This window comes from Oncorhynchus mykiss, chromosome 19, assembly GCF_013265735.2.
Source record: "Oncorhynchus mykiss isolate Arlee chromosome 19, USDA_OmykA_1.1, whole genome shotgun sequence".
NCBI classification, from domain to species: Eukaryota; Metazoa; Chordata; class Actinopteri; order Salmoniformes; family Salmonidae; genus Oncorhynchus; species Oncorhynchus mykiss.
In genome coordinates, this window is record NC_048583.1 from 27,415,480 (window position 1) to 27,440,170 (window position 24,691).

General features: G+C 42.1%; 1 protein-coding gene and 1 long non-coding RNA gene across 10 annotated transcripts; one reads left to right on the top strand and one right to left on the bottom strand.

Moving 5' to 3' along the window:
- Positions 1-1,152: 1,152 nt before the first annotated feature.
- On the top strand, positions 1,153-7,926 carry LOC118941357. The gene is made up of 3 exons (XR_005037601.1): positions 1,153-1,256; positions 1,330-1,435; positions 7,819-7,926. It is a non-coding gene; the product is annotated as an uncharacterized LOC118941357 (long non-coding RNA).
- Positions 7,927-9,346: 1,420 nt separating this feature from the next.
- On the bottom strand, positions 9,347-24,596 carry LOC110497599 (ensconsin). Of its 9 annotated transcripts, XR_005037693.1 has the most exons (19): positions 23,871-24,417; positions 22,659-22,781; positions 22,156-22,230; positions 21,742-21,900; positions 20,684-20,847; positions 16,652-16,754; positions 14,406-14,531; positions 13,879-14,105; positions 13,372-13,544; positions 12,583-13,178; positions 12,248-12,401; positions 11,797-11,989; positions 11,532-11,636; positions 11,282-11,317; positions 11,086-11,100; positions 10,772-10,962; positions 10,608-10,660; positions 10,132-10,274; positions 9,347-10,067 (listed from the first exon to the last, which is right to left on the bottom strand). XR_005037693.1 is itself a non-coding variant. In XM_036954567.1 (18 exons), exons 1-18 carry the CDS (start codon positions 24,025-24,027, stop codon positions 10,264-10,266), a joined length of 2,661 nt encoding a protein of 886 aa, XP_036810462.1. In that variant the 5' UTR covers positions 24,028-24,417; the 3' UTR covers positions 9,347-10,263. The 9 variants fall into 9 exon arrangements, 8 of the variants coding, with proteins under 8 accessions (XP_036810462.1, XP_036810463.1, XP_036810461.1 ...); XM_036954567.1 differs by having other exon boundaries at positions 9,347-10,274; XM_036954568.1 differs by lacking the exon at positions 11,086-11,100 and having other exon boundaries at positions 9,347-10,274; positions 23,871-24,414.
- Between the last annotated feature and the right edge of the window lie 95 nt (positions 24,597-24,691).

A 24,691-nucleotide genomic window follows, 5' to 3' on the forward strand; every position in this document is an offset into this window, starting at 1 on the left:
AAATGTATTTTTGTTTTAAAGGCTTGAGAAGAACACTGACACCTGAGTGCTGCTACTGGAATATTACGAATAAGTAACCCATAGCCTACTTGAAATGTATTTGAACAATATCAATGTTTTACTATAGTGAATGTTTTCACTTTACTTTGGAAATGGCCACTAAAATATGTGAAGTGTGCGCATCTGCTGAAGAACTTCGACGCACATGTAAAGAGATTGTCAGCTGAACTTCTTAAAATTAAGGAGTGTATAAAGGCGCTGTCAAGATGTAACGTTAGCTGTCTGAGGAAGAAGAGAATCTTTTGCGTCCTATACTTCTGAGCTGCACCAGATACATGCAGTTCGTGCACTGCTGGACACATGCAATGTAAATGGATGCGTAGTGCACTAGTCTAATAACAGGTTTAACCCCACTGCCCAACCCAGTATTGTCTACAAGCATTCAAATGTATACAAGCATCAGGAAATCATGGGGCAGTGTTAATTTATTTCACACCTCAGTCTGAGTAAGTGTCGTTTTGAGTTGCTGATTTCAGCATTTAGCCCACTGGAAGTGTCATGATTATTCGAGACAGCTGGTTATAAGTTTAATAGTCGATCTGCTTTGTCATTGCTGTGCAGTGAGGTATCCCATCACTTTAGCTCTCAAACTCGAGGCAGCTTTCTGCCTTCTCCCTGCAGTTTTCAGCCTTTACCACAACTGGTTCATGTGAACTACAACCCCGACACTGTGTTTAAACATTTAGAAGCGTAAATCATCGTAAATCATCCTTCAAATAAAAAATACACTTACTGTGACATTTGTGCAAAATCCATACAGCTATGGGTGCCTCCATTCAACGAAACTACACTTCCAGAGTTAGCTTACACACAGGTGTCGGAGCATGCTAGATAGCTAATTAGCACAGGTCTTGTTTTCCGTAAACAATCGTTGGAACATGGAGACATGACCATGTGAGAACGCTAACCTTAACCATGTCAAGGTGTGTATCAATTTGACCTTTTGTTTTTTGAAAATGAAGGTCCTTGTGTTTCCAAAACCATACCGCAAAAAAACGCGTGTGAATTGATCGTCGGGCTCTTAACAAAACTCCATATAGGAATATGATTGGTGACATTGATTGTTTTCATTCTGTCTTGACTCTTGTTGCAGTGGAGTCTGCTTTACCTGTTGCTCTCCTGGAGCCATACACAGCCCTGGAGGTACAGAGGACCACCTCTCTGTCTCTGGTTCATTTGGAAGTTAAGAAACAAAGGTATTTACACACTCACACTGTCTTTGCCACTTGTCAAGATTTAACATTGTACTATTGTTTTCCCGTGAGTAAGGAGAAGGGAATTGGGATGCTGGTGCCCCTGCTAGAAATGCTCCAGTCTGGTGACCCCACTGTCCAGTGTAACTCCTGTCAATGTGCTGCCTTACTGGCCTCCTCAGGTTGGTGGACTACTGTTGTCACTTTTGATTTTGACTTTATTGATTCCCAGAGGAAAATAATGTCCCAGGCTTACACAGAACAAGATCACTACACAAGGCAATACAAACATTACAAAATCACGTGCTGGTGCTATTGTCAGTGCATTTCATGTTTACAGTCAATCAGCCTGGTCTCATAGACTAGACATAACATAGTAAATGTAAATCTGGGATACTTAAAATTAGTATGATATGTTTCGTAGGGTTACATAAGACAGATGGTTACTTAAGACAAACGAAAGTAGGGTGGATGGTCAGGCTTTTAAGTCAAATCTCATCACAGATAACTTTAGCATTTTAGCTAATTAGCAACTTTTCAACTACTTGCTACTTTGCAACTACATAACATGTTAGCTAATCCTTCCTGTACCTCTAACATTAACCCTTTCAGCTATCCCTTTAACATAACTCCTAAACTCAACACTAGCCTAGCCTTTCTAGCACAGGCGTTCCGCTAGTGGAACCCCTCGACAACATTCCGCTGAAAAGGCAGCGCGTAAAATTCAAAAATATTTTCACACATTAACAAGTCTAATACAGCAAATGAAAGATAAACATCTTGTTGATCTACCCTTCGTGTCCGATTTTAAAAATTGCTTTACAGCAAAACCACAACATATGATTATGTTAGGTCATAGCCAAGTCAAAAAAAACACAGCCATTTTTCCAGCCAAAGATAGGAGTCACAAAAAGCAGAAATATAGATAAAATTAGTCACTAACCTTTGATGATCTTCATCAGATGACACTCATAGGACATCATCTTACACAATACATGTATGTTTTGTTCGATAATGTGCATATTTATATCCAAAAAATCTCAGTTTACATTGGCGCGTTATGTGCAGTAATGTTTTGTTCCAAAACATCCGGTGATTTTGCAGAAATACTCATAATAAACATTGATAAAGATACAACTGTTATTCACAGAATTAAAGAAAGACTTCTCCTTAATGCAACCGCTGTGTCAGATTTCAAAAAAACTTTACGGAAAAAACATAATCTGAGAATGGCGCTCAGAGCCCAATCCAGCCAGAGAAATATCCGCCATTTTGGAGTCAACAGAAGTTAGAAATAACACTATAAATATTCACTTACCTTTGATGATCTTCATCAGAAGGCACTCCCAGGAATCCCAGTTCGACAATAAATGACTGATTTGTTCCATAAAGTTCCATAAAGTCCATAATTTATGTCCAAATAGCCACTTGTTGTTAGCGTGTTCAGCCCAGTAATACATCTTCATGAGGCACGAGCACTTCATCCAGAGAAAAATTTGAAAAGTTCCGTTACAGGTCGTAGAAACAAGTCAAACGATGTATGGAATCAATCTTTAGGACGTTTTTAACATAAAACATCAATAAGCTTCCAACCGGAGAATTCCTATGTCTGAAGAAAAGCACTGGAACAAGAGCTAACTCTGTCGGGAGCGCGCATCACACGCCTGAGACACTCTGCCAGACAACTTACTCAAACAGGTCTCATGAGCCCCTCCTTTATAGTAGAATCCTCAAACCAGTTTCTAAAGACGGTTGACATCTAGTGGAAGCCGTAGGAAGTGCAACATGACTCCATAGACACTGTGTATTTGGTAGGCCAAGCTTTGAAAAACTACAAACCTCAGATATCCCACTTCCGGGTTGGATTTTTCTCAGGTTTTTGCCTGCCATATGAGTTATGTTATACTCACAGACATCATTCAAACAGTTTTAGAAACTTCAGAGTGTTTTCTATCCAATACTAATAATAATAATATACATGTATTAGCATCTGGGACAGAGTAGGAGGCAGTTCACTCTGGGCACGCTATTCATCCAAAAGTGAAAATGCTGCCTCCTATCCCAAAAAGGCTAGCTAACATTAGCCAGCTAGCTAACGTTAGCCACCTAGTTAGAATTCGTAACATATCATACGAAATGAGTGATGGACAACCACAAATTAATACATAACATACGAAATGTAACATATAATACAAAATATCGTAGCTTGAATTTACATACAGCATCATATGAAATGTTCTGAGACCAGGTTGAATCAATAGGATCAGGTTTCTTTATTTTTCTGCAAACTGATCTACTCTGAGCTACTCATGTGGTTAGCATAGTTATCTATAACACAGTATGTTATACAGGAAACAGCAAAAATATTGGAAACACTTGAGTGAGGGATACAAAGTACATTGAAAGCAGTTTTGTTTTTTACCTTAATTTAACTAGGCAAGTCAGTTAAGAACAAATTCTTATTTTCAATGATTGCCTACGAAGTGGGTTCAGGGGCAGAATGACAGATTTTTACCTTGACAACTCGGGGATTTGATCTTGTAACTTTTCAGTTACTAGTCCAACGCTCTAACCACTAGGCTACCCTGCCGCTCCTAGGCTACGTGCTTCCACATGTGTGGTTCCTGAGGTAATTAAGCAATTAACGTCCTATCATGCTTAGGGTTATGTATGAAAATGCTGGGTAGGCCAGAATCTTTGCCATTATTTTGGCTACAATGGCTATGCCTCCATCCGATGACAAAGCCCCCATCTATAGGGCACGGGTGGTCACTGACTGGTTTGATCAGCATGAAAACAATGTCATATGCCAACTGAACAGTTATGGGAGATTCTTGAGGGGCGCCTGTGACTGCATTCACTTTAGGCCTGATACAGCGTTTTCACTTCTGGTGGAAGAATAGTGTCTCTCTCTAAGACATCAGTCAGGAAGTAAAAGCTTGGTTGCAAATGGGTCTTCCAAATGGACAATGACCCCAAGCATACTTCCAAAGTTGTGGCAAAATGGCTTAAGTCAAGGTATGGGAGTGGCCATCACAAAGCCCTGACCTCAATCCTACAGAACATTTGTGGGCAGAACTGAGCAAGGATGCCTACAAACTTGACTCAGTTACAAGAGCTCTGTCAGGAGGAGTGGGCCTAATTCACTCAACTTTTTGTGGGAAGCTTGTGGAAGGCTACCCAAAACGTTTGACCCAAGTTCAACAATTTAAAGGCAATGCTACCAAATACTAATTGAGTGTATGTAAACTTCTGACTTCAACTGTATATGCCTTCCTTCTTGCTGGTTAGTGAAAGGTGAAAGTCATGGCACATATGTGGGATGTTGTGTTTTGTCAACATTTTATTCTAACCCAACATGACTCTGTTTTCCAAACAAGATGTAATCTCAATTTGCTTCAATTTTGTTGTAGACTCAAACAGAGAAGACATCGTGTCACCTGATTGGGTGATTCCACTACTGGGTTTAGCCAACCGTTATGATCCTCAAATCCTAAATAATGCAGTTTGGGCCCTATTAAACCTCACACTGTCTGGTAGGTCTGCACAGGAATATGTCCACCAGTAGATAATATACATATCTCCGGTTGCTGCCACATCCTGGGTTGTTGCTGTGCTAATATGTTCAAAATGGGTGGAGTTTAAATGACACATTAGTTGACTGTGTTCAGCTTGTTTGTTGACATCGAGATCAAATCAAGAATAGATTGTGGTCCCAACATGAATTGTGAACCCCCCTAACTCACTCCTAGACATACTCACCGGCCAGTTTATTGGGTAAACCCATCTAGTACCGGGTCGGACCCCCCCCCCTTGTCTCCAGCCTGAATTATTCGGGGCATTCTATAAGATGTCGGAAATGTTCTACAGGGATGTTGGTGCATGCTGATGCGATGGCATCACGCAGTTGCTGCAGATTGGACGGCTGTACGTTCATGCTGCGAAGCAGCCTGTTCCATCTCATCCCAGAAATGCTTTATTGGGGTGAGGTCAGGGGACTGCACAGGCCACTCAAGTAAACTGAACTCACTGTCATATTCCAGGCAATATTCTTCCACTCTTCAAATGTCCAGTGTTGGTGATTGTGTGCCCACTGGAGACGCTTGTTGTTGCGATAGCCCATCCGTGACAAGGATCGACGAGTTGTGCGTACCGAGATGTCGTTCTGCACACCACTGTTGTACTGCGCCGTTATTTGTCTGTTTGTGGCCTACCAGTTAGCTTGCACGATTCTTTCCATTCTCCTTCGACCTCTCATCAACAAGCTTTTTTCGCCCACAGTACTGCCACTGACGGGATGTTTTTTGTTTGTCACACCATTATTGGTAAACCCTAGACACTGTTGTGCGTGACAAGCCCAGGAGGGCGTCCGTTTCTTAGGTACTGGATCTGGCACGACGATCATACCACACTCAAAGTGGCATAGGTCACTTGTTTTGCCCATTCTAACGTTCAATCGAACAGTAACTGAATGCCTGTCTGCCTGCTTTATATAGCAAACCACGGCCACGTGACTCACTGTCTGTAGAAGCGATCCATTTTCGTGAACAGGGTGTACTTAATAGACTGGGCAGTGAGTGTATGTCTCCATATCTGGCCAATAATAAGTGTGCCTTCTTTTACCTGTCCATTAACCTTGCATTGCATCAGCCTGCATTAGCCTTGTTCTTTGTTTCTAGAGAGTACTATGTCAAGAGGGAGCCATTCCTGTCCTGACACTTCTGTTTCAGTCCTCCAACTATGAGGTCCAGGTTTAAAAACAAATCAGCTGTCACGGTCTCCTGTACATTAACCAAATGTCGCTGCATAAAATAAAACACATTAAGTATCAGTGTGCTGCAGGTACTTTTGTATTTATGAAACAGTTGGAACAAAATTATGTAGCACAATGGTCAATGTTTGTGCTTCCTTTGTCACATGGTGAGCTTGTTAATAAATGATCGACACACATTCTTCCTGAATGTCACTTCTGCAGCTGCTCTGCCCTAAGCAACGTAGCCACTGTCCCTGAGCATCATCTCAAAATGTTGGGCATTGGAGACCGTTTTCTGTTGAAGTCTCTCCTGACGCTCATGTCCTCATCAGTGCAAAAGGTAATGTTTGGTCTTAACTGAGCTTATGTCGAACAAATGTCACACTCTGAACCCAGGTCTGCATGACAGAATAGCTTTCAGTGTGAAGTACTATTTCTGGTATTTCAATTACTTTTCAAAACAAGTATTTAGATCATCTTTATTTGAAAAAACAAGTAGTTGAATAATGGAATATTTTTGGAATGTTTTTGTAAGCTATTTGAAAGTACTCCAATACACTCTCATGCAGTTAACCCAGGCATTTGAAAATAGCATTTCAAATAGGTATTGGAAAATACTTTCAAATACTATTTGGTTTTTACAAATAACCATTCAAATACTCAAATAAAATTACTTGTTTTGGGCTGTGTATTTGAGAGCACTCAAATACACAGAAAAAAGTACTTTAAATAATAAAAACAGAAATACTCATGTATTTGAACCCATATCTGCTGCCTGGTAATATTTTTTTTACACTTGGGGCTCCTGAGTGGCACAGCGGTCTAAGACACTGCAGCTCAGTGTTTGATGCGTCACTATGGACACCCAGGTTCAAATCCAGGCTGTATTACAACCGGCCGTGATTGGAATTCCCATAGTGCGGCGCACAATTGGCCCAGCGTCGTCCGGTGTATGCTGTCATTGTAAATAAGAATTTGTTCTTATTAACTGACATGCCTATTTAAATAAAGGTTAAAAAAATTAACTCAGCCAAAATGTTTTTATTTTATTTCTAGAATGCATCCCAAGCTTGCAGATGCCTTCAAATATTTTCAGTGAATGGTAATTATAACGTGTAACCAGGGAACACACCAATTTAACGTTATGAGGCACATATTCAACACAGATTGTGCAGAGCCTTGTGGATTGGCTGCAGTGAGTGTGATTGTTATGCTTTATCTTGTGGTTGTGACCCAGGAGCAGGAGCAGATGCTGCACCGGTGGGTTGCCTCTGAAAGCTCTGCCGAGCTCCCCTGCTCTCCTTCTGGCTGCCTCTGCTATAACACCACTGTCTGAGCTATCTACACAGCAACCCATTAGAGCGAGAATTTTCATAATAGATAATGATGTTGATGGGGGCAGCCTCAAAGTTAGAGGTAGCCAGTAACTCGGAGGGTTGCTGGTTTGAATCCCAAGGCCGACAAAAAATCGAAATATAATATGATGGTGATTAAAATTGATGTTCTTTGTTCACGTGTTAACAGTCAGTATTCATTGGGTTTCTTTCCAGGAGAGTGAGGGGCAGCAGGTAATAACTGCATGGCCATTACATTGCTTAATTTGAGCTGGTCTGCTAAAGGGAGTCCATCTAAATGTTCATGTTTTAAAAGGCTCACTTATCAGTTTAGCATCCCTATGGTCCTTCGAAAAGGATATAGAGATACCGACCTGGTCATGTGATGTTATTATTGTAAAAAATATTGGCAATCATACAAATGTAGCTGATATTGGGTGCCATGCACTGTCATTAAAACCTTTGTTGTGTTTTCTAGGCCTTGATGGACAGTGAGTGTGTAACAGGACTTCTCAAGACCCTTGTGACTGTTCTGTGACTTACTTCCTGTTTGTATCATCTGACCAGCTGGGGTAAGAGGATTGGGGTCAGTTCCATTTCATTTTATTTAATTAGTCAAGTCAGTTAAGAACAAATTCTTATTTACAATGACAGCCTACACCAGCCCAAACAACGCTGGGCCAATTGGGAGTCCCAATCATGGCCGGTTGTGATACAGCCTGGAATCAAACCAGGGTGTTTGTAGTGACGCCTCTAGCGCTGAGATGCAGTGCCTTAGACCACTGCGCCACACGGGAAGCCAGTTAATTCTGCAATAAACTGAAATTCTTTTCACTCACTTCGATCGCATTTGGCCACAAAAATGACCCCTGAAGATGTTTCAAATTTGAAAATGCAGCACTGTCCTATAGGTCTGCTTCCATTATCATCAAACTAGTGATGAACGGTAATATGCATGTGTTTTGTTTGTTTTCTAGTTCCTTGATTTGATCTGTGATTGGTACAATGATTGATAGTGCATTTCTAGCATATATGTATATATATATACATATACATCTATTTTCAAATGCTATACTGTGTCTGTAAGCCAGGTTGTTCCATTTGTGCTCTTCCATGTATTTTTCTTGTTGCTCGTATATCATACAGGCCATGTCATCCAACTACTGACACCACGCTTCCCTGCCATCTCAGAATATATATTGATGTACCTCAAGATGTACCTGCCGGGGACTAGTAACCGAAAGGTTGCAAGTTCAAATCCCCGAGCTGACAAGGTGCAAATCTGTTGTTCTGCCCCTGAACAGGCAGTTAACCCACTGTTCCTAGGCTGTCATTGAAAATAAGAATTTGTTCTTAACTGACTTGCCTAGTAAAATAAAGGTTAAAATATATATATTTTTTTTTAAGAATCAGGAAGTGAGATTCCAGCAGCTGGGCATTATGCAACCTCAAGAAAAGTTTGTCATGGTTTTGTAACAAGTTTGCCAATCACGCTGTCTATGCCTAAAAATAGCACATTTCTGTAGTTAATATCTCAGTCAATAACATTACATTCTAGTAACTTCTCCTGAGCAAGTTAGTACTATTGGATTAACATAAGGGCAGGTACATGAAGTTACAGTCAAAAGGTGCGTTATGTCATGTTTTTCTTCAGACTTGGGAGGTGTCCGTGGTGATGAGTGGTAGTGTGCTGGACGAGCAGCTGAAGAGGGTGCATGCACAAACGGCGCAGACAAGAGTTAGATCATTCAGAAGCCTCCGTCCTCCTGACCTGTCCACTGGAGCCCTCTCTGCCTCAGGAGACAGACTGAGATGTGGGACATGCGTATCACTGTTTGTCCTGACTTGCCATTACCTTTGAACATGACAATGATTGCTGCGGCAAGTCATGATTATGATGGGGTGTGTTATTTTTGAGTGTTTACACTGGTGTGTTCTGAGGGTTTACGTCCATATTGCACTGGTGAATATATATATATATATTATACAGAATTCAAAAGCTTTGTATCAGCGCATTTCTTTATTTGTTTTTACACTTTTGTACATTTTAATAAACAGGCTTACATTTTACACTTCAGACTCTTTTTATAATTTGTTTTCTAAAATGATTGCACAATTTCCAAGAAGGGGACAGCCAAAAAACTTTGCAAGTGGTCAACCACGAGTGAGTATAGTACTATAAACCACACATGTACTGTAACTATTCTGAAAATAAGTTCAATAGCAGATTTATATATTCCACAAAAATAGGGAAAGTCAGACAAAGTGATCTTTATTTGAACTCAAAACTAAAGCTTTTATTCTGAGACTAGTACACAAGTTCCAACACACAAACTATCCTACTATCTGCAAGGCAAAGTGCTTTAGTCAACGCTTCGGGAATAAGCTAAAGCACATGACTAAAAACATCAGTCATGAATTGTGAAACAGAGAGAGAATACATCTTTTCACAATCGATTGCTGACTCCCACCGAAGCAAACTCATTTTTATCACAGTTTAAATCTACAGCTATGCGGCCTGAGCCCTCATTTAGACTAGATAAGACAGTCATTGCAGAAACACTGAACAAACAAGCTCCCATGTCCAGTGTGGTAGAATGTAGATAGTGATACCACATGCAGCTCGTGCCACTTTGGATTAAAGAGAAACGTGACCAAATGGTGGTGATCGACTCCGAGATAGGAAAGTGTTCCAGGGAAAAGGAGTGTGCGTTGGTTTCACATCACATGGTGGTGATCGACTCCGAGATAGGAAAGTGTTCCAGGGAAAAGGAGTGTGCGTTGGTTTCACATGCGCTCTCTCAAAGTGCAGGACAGGAAAAAGAGTGCAGTTATTTTTTTCTTTGTTGATGAAAGGAAAAAACACCACAGCTGTGGAAAGATTCTTGGATGGGTTGTCTCCCCTCTTTGATCTGTACGATACTCAGATAACTTCTAAGGAGTATGTAATAGAAAAGGGTTAATATGATCAAATCAGTTGATTCACTTCATACTTAGCTTAGACTCAGAAGCACATGCCACAAACATTATTGATAGGCCTTAACTATGCAATCAGCTTCATGGTTCGAATCACACACAGTCTCTCAAGATTCAATCATCTATTGGGGTGTGGGGTGGTGATTTGCTATGGGGGTGCCCACTGCCCAGCCCACCCTTTCACTCCTGAAATTTGAACCATAAGCTCTTTTGTTCAGGACTCGAGTGTAATATCTACATAGCATAGAGCGTATAGATGAGCTGACGGAGGATCTGGTAATGAACTCTCACCTGCTCGCTGATGGGACTGGATCTCCTCCATGCCTGTCAGAGTTCTCAGGGACCTGAATGAATGAACCAAAACGTGCTTGTCAACAAATACAGTACATCACTTCTGATGACAAGCATCACAAGACATGATCAGACAGACAAACATAAATATACTGTGGATATACCTGCGTTCTTTGAAGGCCACAACAGGAACCATGTCTTCTGTGTCACAAAGACCTAGCTTGGACGGCTTGGTCCCTGTCCCGACCTCTTCTAAAGTGCCTTTGATATTCTTAACAGGTTCAGTGTTCTCTTTTGGTTGGGCTTCCTCTGGAGAGGAAGAGTTACCGTTTGAGTTCCCATTCAGGATAGGCTTCTGCATGAAAACAAAATAATGTACATTTGGTCAAGGCAAAGGCAAGTTCTGTTTATTTTTTAAAAGTAAAGTATGGTTAATAACGTTGGTATTTGAGGCAGTGTTTTGCTAAAACCACTGTACCTTTGGGATGGAGTTCTGCATGAAAGTAATCACATCAGTGTGGTCAAGGGCAAGTTTGGTTTGTTTTTTAAATGGTTAACAACTATGATACTTGTAGCAGGAAAATACAAGTGTTTTTTTGTTTCATTTTAAGCCAAAGATGGGTAAACATTGGGAGGTGTGGCAGAACCCGAGTGCTTCAGGGCAATGTTCTTACTTCTTTCCTAGTTCTCCTCATGATCAACTCCAGTCGCTGAAAACAAAAAGAGGTCTGTTAAAAGTCTTGAATGCTTTTATGATAAACTATCACCCGCTAACCTCCCTCCATCCCATGTATTGAAGTTCCCCATGAGCTCCACTGTACAGGGATCATGGTTGCTGCTTGTAGTCAATTGTACACAATATGGATCCACAGATTATCTTAGAAGCATTTCAGGATGATCAGAACATTTCTCTCTGTCTCTCACCTTTTTTCTCTCCTGTCGTTGTTCCTCCTCCTCCTGGAAGTGTTTTTCTCTCTCCAGCCTTTGCTGCTCTGCCTTCTCCCTGGCCTGGGTCTCCTCCTCCTCTCTCTGGGACACAGAGAACGGAAAGGTCAGAACGGGACAATGTATTACTTAGTGTTTCAGTTATATATCCATCTTTATCCTTTGAAGGTACATAAATATCTGATGGCAATCTGACCAAAGCACTTTCTAGCACTGTACAGTATTCATAGACCACATCCCTCACCTGTTTCTGGAGGAGAGCAGCTTCCTGCATGGCTCTGAGGGCTTTCTCTTCTTCTGCACTGGCTCTCTCCTCCTCTGCATGTTTCTGCTCCTCTTCCTCCCTCCTCTTCCTCTCCTCTACCAGCCACTTGGCCTCAGCCTCTAGCCGTGCTCGCTGCTCTACCCTCCTGCGTTCCAGCTCCTCTCTGCCTCGCCTGTGATCCCACATAACATAACATTTGCATAACACCACACCATACATCACATTACTATACAAATGAATCTGAACCTCTGAACACATGCTAAATGCCCTCTTGGACTCCCTAAGCTGACAAATAGGTCCACAAGACACAACTGCATACTTGTATTTTACACGAAAAGATTACTCAACAGATTGTGTTCATACTGGGAAGATTAATGTTGGGTCATTCGAAAGAGAGATGGGAAGATGTAAGGTGTCCCTCCCTCCGTACCTCTCAAACTCCTCCCTGCGCAGGCTTTCCTCCTCCTCTCTCTCTCTCTTCAGGCGGGCCTCTCTCCTCTTCTCGGCCAGGAGACGTGAGGCCTCCTCTGGGTCCATGGTGCCAGCAGAGGGCCTTGGGCTGGGAGTGGCTCCAGGAGGGAGGGCTGAGGAGGTGGACATGTCATAGGAGTCACTCTGAACCAAAACACACTGATCCAAATTTCCTGATTGTTTTTCAAAGAGTAGAACTGGATATTCTTCATTGGAATTGACCCCAACCCCACACTCAAGAATACAATATCTGAAATGTACCTAGAAAATATATAGTAGTTGATGGTGCTGTACCTTTCACTTTCAGATGCTCACCCTCATCTGCACTGCCTTCAGTACTAAGTGTGGTTTCTCTCTGAGTCTGAGGTTCTGGGGAGTGTAGGAATGGTTGGACCTGGTCCCACACCGCAGCTGGGGTCCTGATGGGCCGTGAGTTCCCAGGGGACAGGGTAGGGTTGGGGACTGGAGCCCCAGGAGAGATGGTCTGGCTGGCCTGTGAGTTCCCAGGGGACAGGGTAGGGTTGGGGACTGGAGCCCCAGGAGAGATGGTCTGGCTGGCCTGTGAGTTCCCAGGGGACAGGGTAGGGTTGGGGACTGGAGCCCCAGGAGAGATGGTCTGGCTGGCCTGTGAGTTCCCAGGGGACAGGGTAGGGTTGGGGACTGGAGCCCCAGGAGAGATGGTCTGGCTGCCCTGTGAGTTCCCAGGGGACAGGGTAGGGTTGGGGACTGGAGCCCCAGGAGAGATGGTCTGGCTGGCCTGTGAGTTACCAGGGGAGAGGGTAGGGTCGGGGACTGGAACCGTGTCCTCCTCTGGTACAGGGTCCAGTTCCAGCTCTAACTGCTGTGATAGGGGCTGTCTGATCACAGATGTGTGTCTGATCACAGGTTTGCTGGGGGGAAAAAGAAGCGGAGAAGACTTTTGTTTAGATAAATAAGTAAACAACATCAAAAGGTGAGGGTTGGTTGCACAATATGCACAATATACTCAACAGAGTGATATCATTGTATGAAAGAAAGAGTCCGTACAGTAGTTTGTGTGAAAACAACATCCAGACACAATAACAGATGGACGGACAGTCATACCGTTCTGGGGAGGGCACTGTTGCGCTGCACTGTGGGTTTGTGGGTAACACTTTCACGCCAGTGTTGGGTAGTGGGTTTGTGGGTAATGCTTTCAAGGGAGCATTGGGTATGTAAGGCTGCTGAGTATTCCTCCTGGCCGTCCTCTCATTTTCCTCCTGCTGTGCTGCTTTTAACTTCGTAATAAATCAACAGGCATGTTACAAGATTATCTTTCTGCAGTCTTTTTGGGACTGCAGAAAGACATGAAAGTGATTGAGGCTTATTGCCAATAAAGGGTGTGACAATTAATATAATTTACCCAACAATATAGCATAAATATGATTGTAAAATGAGTCAGAAGATATAGAATGGAATAGAGTCCGTTTATTGTCTTCCTCCAAGGACATTATTTCCCACAAGTTCGTACATTACACGGAGACAAACCAACAACACCATCCCACCAACCCAGTCGACCCAGACATTTACAATCATCTCTATGTTTACAATGACATTTCCAGCGGGCATTACCTGTGCTGCATTGATGGATCTATGGCTTGTACGGCTGGGACTGGGGGAGGTGGCTACCTGGTAGTTTGCCTGGATGATAGACCGGTAGTCAGCCCGGTAGTCTGTCCGGAGGTCTGCCTGCACCAGGTGGTGGTCAGTTGTGCCAGAGCGGCGTGGTGATTTGTGAGAGTTGGTGGCAGTGGCAGGCATGGAGTGGCATGAAACTGAACGGGGACAAATATGGACAACTGAACCAGTGTGTTTGTTTGTTTCATTGTTGTGGAGCAATGGAGTGAGGGTTAGCAAGTGATACAGTGAAAGAATGTAAGTGAGTCCAAAAATGGTTGAAAAAAGAAAAATAAGTAGAGTTAGTAAATTATTTACTTGAGAAGCCTTACCATTTTTTTGTCGGAATGTAAATACTATGTCCAAATATCCATACATTTGAACAAAAAAATACACTATTCACGTGTTCTTTTTTTCTTAGATTGAGATCTGGTCTACATAATTTTCTATGAATAACTGCTATTCTACATTCTGTAGAGTACCTTCTTCTTCTCTTGACTGACAATTATGACTCCTGCTCCTGCTCCTGGCTAGGTAGGAGCAGGTCGGGGTGAGGAGGCGACTGACCAGAGCCCTCTCCCAGGCAGTCAGGGGGGAGCGGCGAGGAGCTACGGCAGCAAAGCCAAGCGTAGTGGGGGGAAAGCCAACACACAGGGACAGAGATAATGGTAGAAAATACAGGACAGAGATATAAAATACAAGAAAGAAAGGGTAGGAAATAGGAGGAAAGGGTTAAGGGTTAAAAGGGTTAAAAGATGTTACAAGGGTGAAAAATAAGTTTGGTAGCATAAGGGTTAAGAGGATGAAAGTCAAAGAGACACTAAAAAGTAGTACACTAAATAGGAGTAGTACACTATATAGGAGTAGTACACTATATACAGTTGAAGTTGGAAGTTTACATACACTTAGGTTGGAGTCATTAAAACTCGTTTTTCAACCACCACAAATTTCTTGTTAACAAACTATAGTTTTGGCAAGTTGGTTAGGACATCTACATTGTGCATGACACAAATAACTTTTCCAACAATTGTGTACAGACAGATTATTTAAATTCTAATTCACTGTTCCATCACAATTCCAGTGGGTCAGAAGTGTACATACACTAAGTTGACTGTGCCTTTAAACAGCTTGGAAAATTCCAGAAAATGATGCCATGGCTTTAGAAGCTTCTGATAGGCTAATTGACATAATTTGAGTCAATTAGAGGTGTACCTGTGGATGTATTTCAAGGCCTACCTTCAAACTCAGTGCCTCTTTGCTTGACATCATGGGAAAATCAAAATAAATAATTGTAGACCTCCACAAGTCTGGTTCATCCTTGGGAGCAATTTCCAAACGTCTGAAGGTACTACGTTCGTCTGTACAAACAATAGTACGCAATTATAAACACCATGGGACCACGCAGCTGTCATACCGCTCAGGAAGGAGACGCGTTCTGTCTCTTAGAGATTAATGTACTTTGGTGTGAAAAGTGCAAATCAATCCCAGAACAACAGCAAAGGACCTTGTGAAGATGCTGGAGGAAAAAGGTACAAAAGTATCTATATCCACAGTAAAACGAGTCCTATATCGACATAACCTGAAAGGCCGCTCAGCAAGGAAGAAGCCATTGCTCCAAAAGCGCCATAAAAAAGCCAGTTTGCAACTGCACATCAGGACAAAGATCGTACTTTTTGGAGAAATGTCCTCTGGTCTGATGAAACAAAAATAGAACTGTTTGGCCATAATGACCATTGTTATGTTTGGAGGAAAAAGGGGGAGGATTGCAAGCTGAAGAACACCATCCCAACCGTGAAGCATGGGGGTGGAAGCATCATGTTGTGGGGGTGCTTTGCTGCAGGAGGGACTGGTGCACTTCACAAAATAGATTGCATCATGAGGATGGAAAATTATGTGGATATATTGAAGCAACATCTCAAGACATCAGTCAGGAAGTTAAAGCTTGGGCGCAAATGGGTCTTCCAAATGGACAATGACCCCAAGCATACTTCCAAAGTTGTGGCAAAATGGCTTAAGGACAACAAAGTCAAGGTATTGGAGTGGCCATCACAAAGCCCTGACCTCAATCCTTTAGAAAATGTGTGGGCAGAACTGAAACAGCGTGTGTGAGCAAGGATGCCTACAAACCTGACTCAGTTACACCAGCTCTGTCAGGAGGAATGGGCCAAAATTCACCAAACTTATTGTGGGAAGCTTGTGGAAGGGTACCCAATACATTTGACCCAAGTTAAACAATTTAAAGGCAATGCTACCAAATACTAATTGAGAGTATGTAAACTTCTGACCCACTGGGAATGTGATGAAAGAAATAAAAGCTGAAATAAATCATTCTCTCCACTATTATGCTGACATTTCACATTCTTAAAATAAAGTGGTGATCCTAACTGACCTAAAAGGGAATTTTTATTGGATTAAATGTCAGGAATTGTGAAAAACTGAGTTTAAATGTATTTGGCTAAGGTGTATGTAAACTTCCAACTTCAACTGTGGGAGTAATACACTATATAGGAGTAGTACACTATATAGGAGTAGTACACTATATAGGAGTAGTACACTATATAGGAGCAGTACACTATATAGGAGTAGTACACTATATAGGAGTAGTACACTATATAGGAGTAGTACACTATATAGGAGCAGTACACTATATAGGAGTAGTACACTATATAGGAGTAGTACACTATATAGGAGTAGTGTGACATTTGAGATGCAGCCTTTATTAATTTACCGCTCTTGTTGTCGGTCTTCCTTCCTCGAGAGCCCTGGCTGAGTCTCTGCTTAATCCTCTGGCTCTTCTCCAAGGTCTTCTTCACCACAGACTCATAGCGCTCCTTCAGACCACAACACAAAACTCAGTGTCAGTGATATAGTAGTCTCTTCCCACATCCACTGTAGGTACTGAGTTTGACTAGTGATACAGTAACTTGGTCCCAAAATCCATAACATCACATTGAGCCTTAAAATCGTTTAGCTTCAGATATGTACGCAAAATGTGGAACACAGTATCTGTAGATTTTCTTCTCCGTGGAAAAACTGTTATTATTATTTGAAAAAGCTGTAAAGAAACACTGGTGCCCACAATAGACACCTAAACCGAAGTAACTGTTGGTCCATGCTGACCCAGCATGCCGACCTGGAACCAACAGGACCCTGAACAACTAGGAATAAAGTGACAGATAATAAACAGTAGCAGCAGCGTATGTGTTGAGTCAAAAAAAAGTTAGTGCAGAAAGGGTCAATACAGATAGTCCAGATAGCTATTTGGTTAACTATTCAACCAAATATTTAGCAGACTAAGTCATAAATCTGCTAAATATTTAGTTGAATAGTTAACCAAATAGCTATCTGGACTATCTGCATGGACCCTTTTTGCACTAACCTTTTTTGACTCGTCACATACGCTGCTGCTACTGTTTATTATCTGTCACTTTATTCCTAGTTACAGTGCCTTGCGAAAGTATTCGGCCCTCTTGAACTTTGCGACCTTTTGCCACATTTCAGGCTTCAAACATAAAGATATAAAACTGTATTTTTTTGTGAAGAATCAACAACAAGTGGGACACAATCATGAAGTGGAACAACATTTATTGGATATTTCAAACTTTTTTAACAAATCAAAAACTGAAAAATTGGGCGTGCAAAATTATTCAGCCCCTTTACTTTCAGTGCAGCAAACTCTCTCCAGAAGTTCAGTGAGGATCTCTGAATGATTCAATGTTGACCTAAATGACTAATGATGATAAATACAATCCACCTGTGTGTAATCAAGTCTCCGTATAAATGCACCTGCACTGTGATAGTCTCAGAGGTCCGTTAAAAGCGCAGAGAGCATCATGAAGAACAAGGAACACACCAGGCAGGTCCGAGATACTGTTGTGAAGAAGTTTAAAGCCGGATTTGGATACAAAAAGATTTCCCAAGCTTTAAACATCCCAAGGAGCATTGTGCAAGCGATAATATTGAAATGGAAGGAGTATCAGACCACTGCAAATCTACCAAGACCTGGCCGTCCCTCTAAACTTTCAGCTCATACAAGGAGAAGACTGATCAGAGATGCAGCCAAGAGGCCCATGATCACTCTGGATGAACTGCAGAGATCTACAGCTGAGGTGGGAGACTCTGTCCATAGGACAACAATCAGTCGTATATTGCACAAATCTGGCCTTTATGGAAGAGTGGCAAGAAGAAAGCTATTTCTTAAAGATATCCATAAAGTGTTGTTTAAAGTTTGCCACAAGCCAGCTGGGAGACACACCAAACATGTGGAAGAAGGTGCTCTGGTCAGATGAAACCAAAATTGAACTTTTTGGCAACAATGCAAAACGTTATGTTTGGCGTAAAAGCAACACAGCTCATCACCCTGAACACACCATCCCCACTGTCAAACATGGTGGTGGCAGCATCATGGTTTGGGCCTGCTTTTCTTCAGCAGGGACAGGGAAGATGGTTAAAATTGATGGGAAGATGGATGGAGCCAAATACAGGACCATTCTGGAAGAAAACCTGATGGAGTGCAAAAGACCTGAGACTGGGACGGAGATTTGGCTTCCAACAAGACAATGATCCAAAACATAAAGCAAAATCTACAATGGAATGGTTCAATAATAAACATATCCAGGTGTCAGAATGGCCAAGTCAAAGTCCAGACCTGAATCCAATCGAGAATCTGTGGAAAGAACTGAAAACTGCTGTTCACAAATGCTCTCCATCCAACCTCACTGAGCTCGAGCTGTTTTGCAAGGAGGAATGGGAAAAAATGTCAGTCTCTCGATGTGCAAAACTGATAGAGACATACCCCAAGCGACTTACAGCTGTAATCGCAGCAAAAGGTGGCGCTACAAAGTATTAACTTAAGGGGGCTGAATAATTTTGCACTCCCAATTTTTCAGTTTTTGATTTGTTAAAAAAGTTTGAAATATCCAATAAATGTTGTTCCACTTCATGATTGTGTCCCACTTGTTGTTGATTCTTCACAAAAAAATACAGTTTTATATCTTTATGTTTGAAGCATGAAATGTGGCAAAAGGTCGCAAAGTTCAAGGGGGCCGAATACTTTCGCAAGGCACTGTATATGTACAGTACCTGTTAAAAGTTTGGACACTCATTCAAGGGTTTTTCTGTATTTTTACTATTATCTACATTTTATAATAACAGTGAAGACATCAAAACATGAAATAACACATATGGAATTATGTAGTAACCAAAAAAGTGTTAAACAAATCAAACTATATTTCAGATTCTTCAAAGTAGCCACCCTTTGCCTTCATGACAGCTTCGCACACTCTTGGCATTCTCTCAAGCAGCTTCACGAGGAATGCTTTTCCAACAGTCTTGAAGGAGTTCCCACATATGCTGAGCACTTGTTGGCTGCTTTTCCTTCACTCTGCGGTCCAACTCATCCCAAACCATCTCAATTGGGTTGAGGTCGGGGTGATTGCAGAGGCCAGGTCATCTGATGTTGCACTCCATCACTCTCCTTCTTGGTCAAATAGCCCTTACACAGCCTGGAGGTGTGTTTTGAGTCATTGTCCTGTGGAAAAACAAATGATAGTCCCACTATGCACAAACCAGATGGGATGGCGTATCGCTGCAGAATGCTGTGGTAGCCATGCTGGTTAAGTGTGCCTTGAATTCTAAATAAATCACTGACAGTGTCACCAGCAAAGCACCCCCACACCATCACACCTCTTCCTCCATGCTTCACGGTGGGAACCACACATGAGTAGATCATCCGTTCACCTACTCTGCGTCTCACAAAGACACAGCATTTTGGAAACTAAAATCAAAAATTTGGACTCATCAGACCAAAGGACAAATTTCCACCTGACTAATGTCCATTGCTCGTGTTTGTTGGCCCAAGCAAGTATCTTCCTCTTATTGGTGTCCTTTAGTAGTGGTTTCTTTGCAGCAATTTGACCATGATGGCCTGATTCACACAGTCTCCTCTGAACAGTTGAAGTTGAGATGTGTCTGTTACTTGAAATCTGTGAAGCATTTATTTGGGCTGCAATTTCTGTGATCTTGGGCTGCAACTTATGAACTTATCTCTGCAGCAGAGGTAACTCTGGGTCTTGCTTTCCTGTGGCGGTTCTCAGGAGAGTCAGTTTAATCACAGCGCTTGATGGTTTTTGCGACTGCACTTCAAGAAACTTTAAAAGTTCTTGAAATGTTCCGTATTGACTGACCTTCATGTCTTAAAGTAATGACTGTCGTTTGTCTTTGCTTATTTGAGCTGTTCTTGCCATAATATGGACTTGGTCTTTTATCAAATCCTCTGTATACTACCCCTACCTTGTCACAACACAAATTATTACCTCAAACGCATTAAGAAGAAAATGAATTCCACAAATAATATTTTAACAAGGCACACCTGTTAATTGAAATGTATTCCAGGTGAATACCTCATGAAGCTGGTTGAGAGAATGCCAAGAGCGTGCAAAGGTGTCATCAAGGCAAAGGGTGGCTACTTGGAAGAATCTCAAATATAAAATATAATTTGATTTGTTTAACGCTTTTTTGGTTACTACTATGTGTTATTTCATAGTTTTGATGTATTCACTATTATTCTACAATTTAGAAAATAGTAAAAATAAAGAAAAACCCTGTAATGAGTAGGTGTGTCCAACCTTTTGACTGGTACTGTATACTACATACCTACCTCAATTACCTCGTACCCCTGCACTTCGACTCAGTACTGGTACCCCGTGTATATAGCCAAGTTATCATTACTCATTTTGTATTTATTATTACAAGAACTCACTGATTCCTCCTTCATTCTCTGCCTCCTCTTCTCCTCCACGGCGGTGCGCCTCCTCGCCTCCTTCTCTCTCTGCTCCTGAAGCCTTCTCTTCCTCTCCTCCATCTGCTGCTCATAGTGACGCATGGCCCGCTCCTCTCGAGCCAACCGGCCCAGCTCTCTGGAAACTACAAGCACATTTAGTTTCGTTTGGTTTATTCAGTGGTTCTCAACCCTCCTTTGGTTATGGAGCCCTCAATCACATTTTGCTCTCCTCCGAAGTTCCACTTCATGTAGGGTTGACCGGGGTCGGGTGTCACACTTTTTAGTCTTGTGTGTATTCCTCAGCACCAGTATATCTTACAAGACTCTTTTCCATATTATGCATTTTATGCCTTTAGAATAACATGACATTTTGAGTACATTTGTGTGTGTATCTGTATGTTTGCACATACATGTGTGCGTGCGTGTCTGGATGCGTGACAGAAAATATATGCGTGTGAGAGAGAGGCAACGAAGGGGGCTCTTTATAGCAACAGCACAAAAGAGCTTGGGATTTATTGTATACTGGCAGGGACAATGTTGACAATGACAACCAACCCCACATTCCATGTGACAACCATCCCCCCCAAAGCTAATTAAGGTGCTAGTTACCACAATGGATGGCCTAGGAACTTGTTTGAAATATGGCTCCCCTTTTCAACAGACATAATTGTTCCAGAATGTTGTTCCATAATTCAAACATTTAAATAGAAAATACCAATAATGTATTTATTTAACATCACCTATGAAAAACACAAAATACTCTCAGCTCAATGTTTTGAAATGCTGACATGAATTGACCAGGTGGATGAGTTCTTTCAAAGAATTCACACATTTTAGATTGGGACTAATTAGCACTGTGACAACCAACCTGTGAGACAAACAACCCCGGTCTCCCCTACAACTGATCATTAGGCCTATGTTCTTATGAGTCTTCCCAAGTACCGTCTGGGTATAAGGCAAGGTACGCCCAGTGGAACTAGTACCTCATATTGAGAACCAGGTTGAGAACCCCATCATCATGGTTGTTGGCTACATACCAAGCTGTTTCTGATGCTCCTCCCTCCGCTCCAGAGCAGTCCTCCTCTTCTCCTCCTTCTCTCTCTGCTCCTGTAGCCTCCTCTTCCTCTCCTCCAGCTGTTGTTCATAGAGACGCCTGGCCCTCTCCTCTCGAGCCAACCAGCCCAGCTCTCTGGACACTGCAAATACATTGTGGGACTTATTAGCCACAAAAATTACCAGTACCCTGGTCCCAGATCATTGTGCTATATAGCTAACTTCTAATGAAATCATTTGGCATGACAGTTTCCATGGAAGCTGGCAAAAAGACAGCACAAATAGACATGGACCAGGTTCCTAAAATACTTTCAAGAAATTACAAAAATAAGTGACAAACAATTGAGTGGTCTCATAGGTGTATTAGCTGTACCGTCATCATGTGTGGGTACACATACCAAGTTGTTTCTCATGCTCCTCCCTCCGCTCTTTCGCTAGTCTCAGTCTCTCATCAACCTTCAGTGCCTGTGGGCCTGGAATATTAGAAAATATGTCCCATTCACTCTACATCAAGTACATACATTAAACAGTATGAGTTTGCTGACATTACTTATCATGACAGGGAGCTCAAGATGGTTCTACTGTAGCTGAAGCTTGGTTCAAATGAACTGTCACTATTTCTTTCAGTCAGAAAATATGTTTACAGTTGGGGGACTTTTTTTTAGACTTAAAGTTAAGACATTGGGGGGGGGAAAGGACAATGTCAGGTTGCACCTTTGTAAGGACAAAGCATGAAATTGATAATGTCTTGATAACGGTGATGCACGTCAGAGGAAGCCCACTCATGACAGATGACCCACAAAGAACAAGCAGTACCCCAGGCACTGAGAGAGAGAGCGAGAGAGCAAGAGAGAGAGAGAGAGAGAGAGAGAGAGAGAGAGAGAGAGAACTGATGTATGACCTGCTGGGTTTCCATGGCTACTTGTGTTGTTACTGATCACAGCTGATTTGATGGAGGCAGGGACACATATGACTGCTCTCCTCTTCTCTGAATTACGGGGCTTCATGTCGTCATTGCCTTTTTCTAAAACGAAATAAAGAATAAAAGAGAACATACTGTTCAGGTCCCTCTGACTTTTTCAGCTGACTCAAATGGACTGTTATTTAGTCAGAATTGTTAATGAGATGAGAATAAGAAATGATAAGTACATGTTTATGACAAGTATAACTGCATCATTATGGTTTATACCTGCTGGAAAAGTATGAGACATGACTACCTCAGAAAAAGAGAATCTTAGTATAAATTGCTTAATTCTAGAGGTAGGTAGGTCATATCATTCCAGTTGTCAGAAAATCGACTGGTCGTACTAAGCCTCTAGGCTGAATGCTAGCTGTTAATAAAAGAGCTATTATAATGTGCCTGTTCCTGTTGTGCCTTGCAGGGGTAAACAAATGCCAGCACCTGACACAAGCCTTCATGGAGATGGCTCAAACAAACAAGCAAATAGAGACCGAAGACGATAAGAACAAAGACATGCTTCACAGGAGGTCGCTAAATAGTGATGTGAATCTTGGTGCAAGAGACGTACACCAGAAATGATCTTTGTCCTGCAAGAGATGGACACACAAAAAGGATCTTCCTTGACACTCGACGCCATAACAATGGGCATGAATGTATCTTACTAAATCGGGCCTATAATGAGTGTTGATGTTTACCACAGTAGAGATAGAGGGGGGATTCAATAAGCCACATCATTACCTCACTGTTTACAAAACAAAATGGCAGTAGAGAATAGGATGAACGTCTATGTAGAAGATCATCTGATCCATGGACATTTCCAAATTCCCCTGCCGTACACGCTACAAAATAAATCTAAGTTAAAAAATAATGACTTCATTATCTGGCCTAGATACATGATGGACCATCTCCCCACTGAGGATGAACTAGAAGGGAGAGGTTGATTCTGGCTGGGATAGCCTGTCCTGTATACAAACACAGTGGACAGTAAAACTACAATACCGACCTCCATGTCATTCCATAAACAGAGTGAACACTCCACAGCAAATCTACCGTACTCACCATATCAAATAAACAGCTACCCACCACCCTGCATCCCTGCTTTTCTATAAACACAGTCAAAAATATATATAATATCAAAGCCACAGTACTCACCTCCCTGTCTCCCGGATCTGCTGTCCTTCTGGTTGTCTTGATTATCTCTGGTAGAAAGACCCTTTCTGTCTTCTTGGGATACTGGCTTCTTGCTGGGGGTCTCCCTCTGTTTCTCCTGTATCACGGCCATGCTACTGCTAGGCACAGAGCAGGGCATACCACAGCTCTGCCACACAACACTCTCCTCCTCCTCTCCTCCTTTTATATTTCTATTTTAAGATGCCTGTACTTTACTGACGGTCCTCCTGGTCCCCTGTGCTCACTATGCAGCTGACCGACTGCCTCTTGCTTCAGCTGCTTGCTCATCTGGGCATTTCAAACAAATAGAAGAGAAAAAGGGAGGAAAAAAGACCCTTTGGGGTAAACTGATAGGACCAGCTGACTTGCTGGATTCTGGCTGGCTAGATCCTGCATCCAGGTCCAGTGAAGTGGAAAGCACAGATATGCATAATCCAAATAACACTGAGAAAAATCTGTGAGAATATAAAAGGTTTTTCCTCTCTCCCAGTTTCTATGAGGGTCCTTCACAAGGTTACTTCCCTTTTGGATATCTCTCACAGCTCACAGACTCTGGAGTGCTACTCTGATCTCTTTAGCTACTGTCATGTACTGCCGTCCTGTCACTTTAATTCAACCCATCCCACCACCCACTGCTGAATACAAGCAGCAATAGACCCGCATCCCAAATGGTACCCAATTCCCCATGTGCTGCACTACATTTGACCAGGTCTCACGGTCAAAAGTAGTGCACTACATAGGGAGCCATTTTGGACTGAACCAGAGCCAGCTAAATGGATAAGAAATATTCAGTGCAGAAGAAA

Bases quoted from the DNA above. Each gene is read 5' to 3' on its own strand.
- LOC110497599 (XM_036954563.1), bottom strand. From the start codon at position 24,027: ATGCCCTGCTCTGTGCCTAGCAGTAGCATGGCCGTGATACAGGAGAAA. The intron at 16,755-20,683 runs GTGAGTTCTTGT...TGTGGTCTGAAG, and splicing joins AGAGAATGAAGGAGGAATCA to GAGCGCTATGAGTCTGTGGT. The intron at 14,106-14,405 runs GTACTCTACAGA...ACACTGGTTCAG, and splicing joins TCAGTCAAGAGAAGAAGAAG to TTGTCCATATTTGTCCCCGT.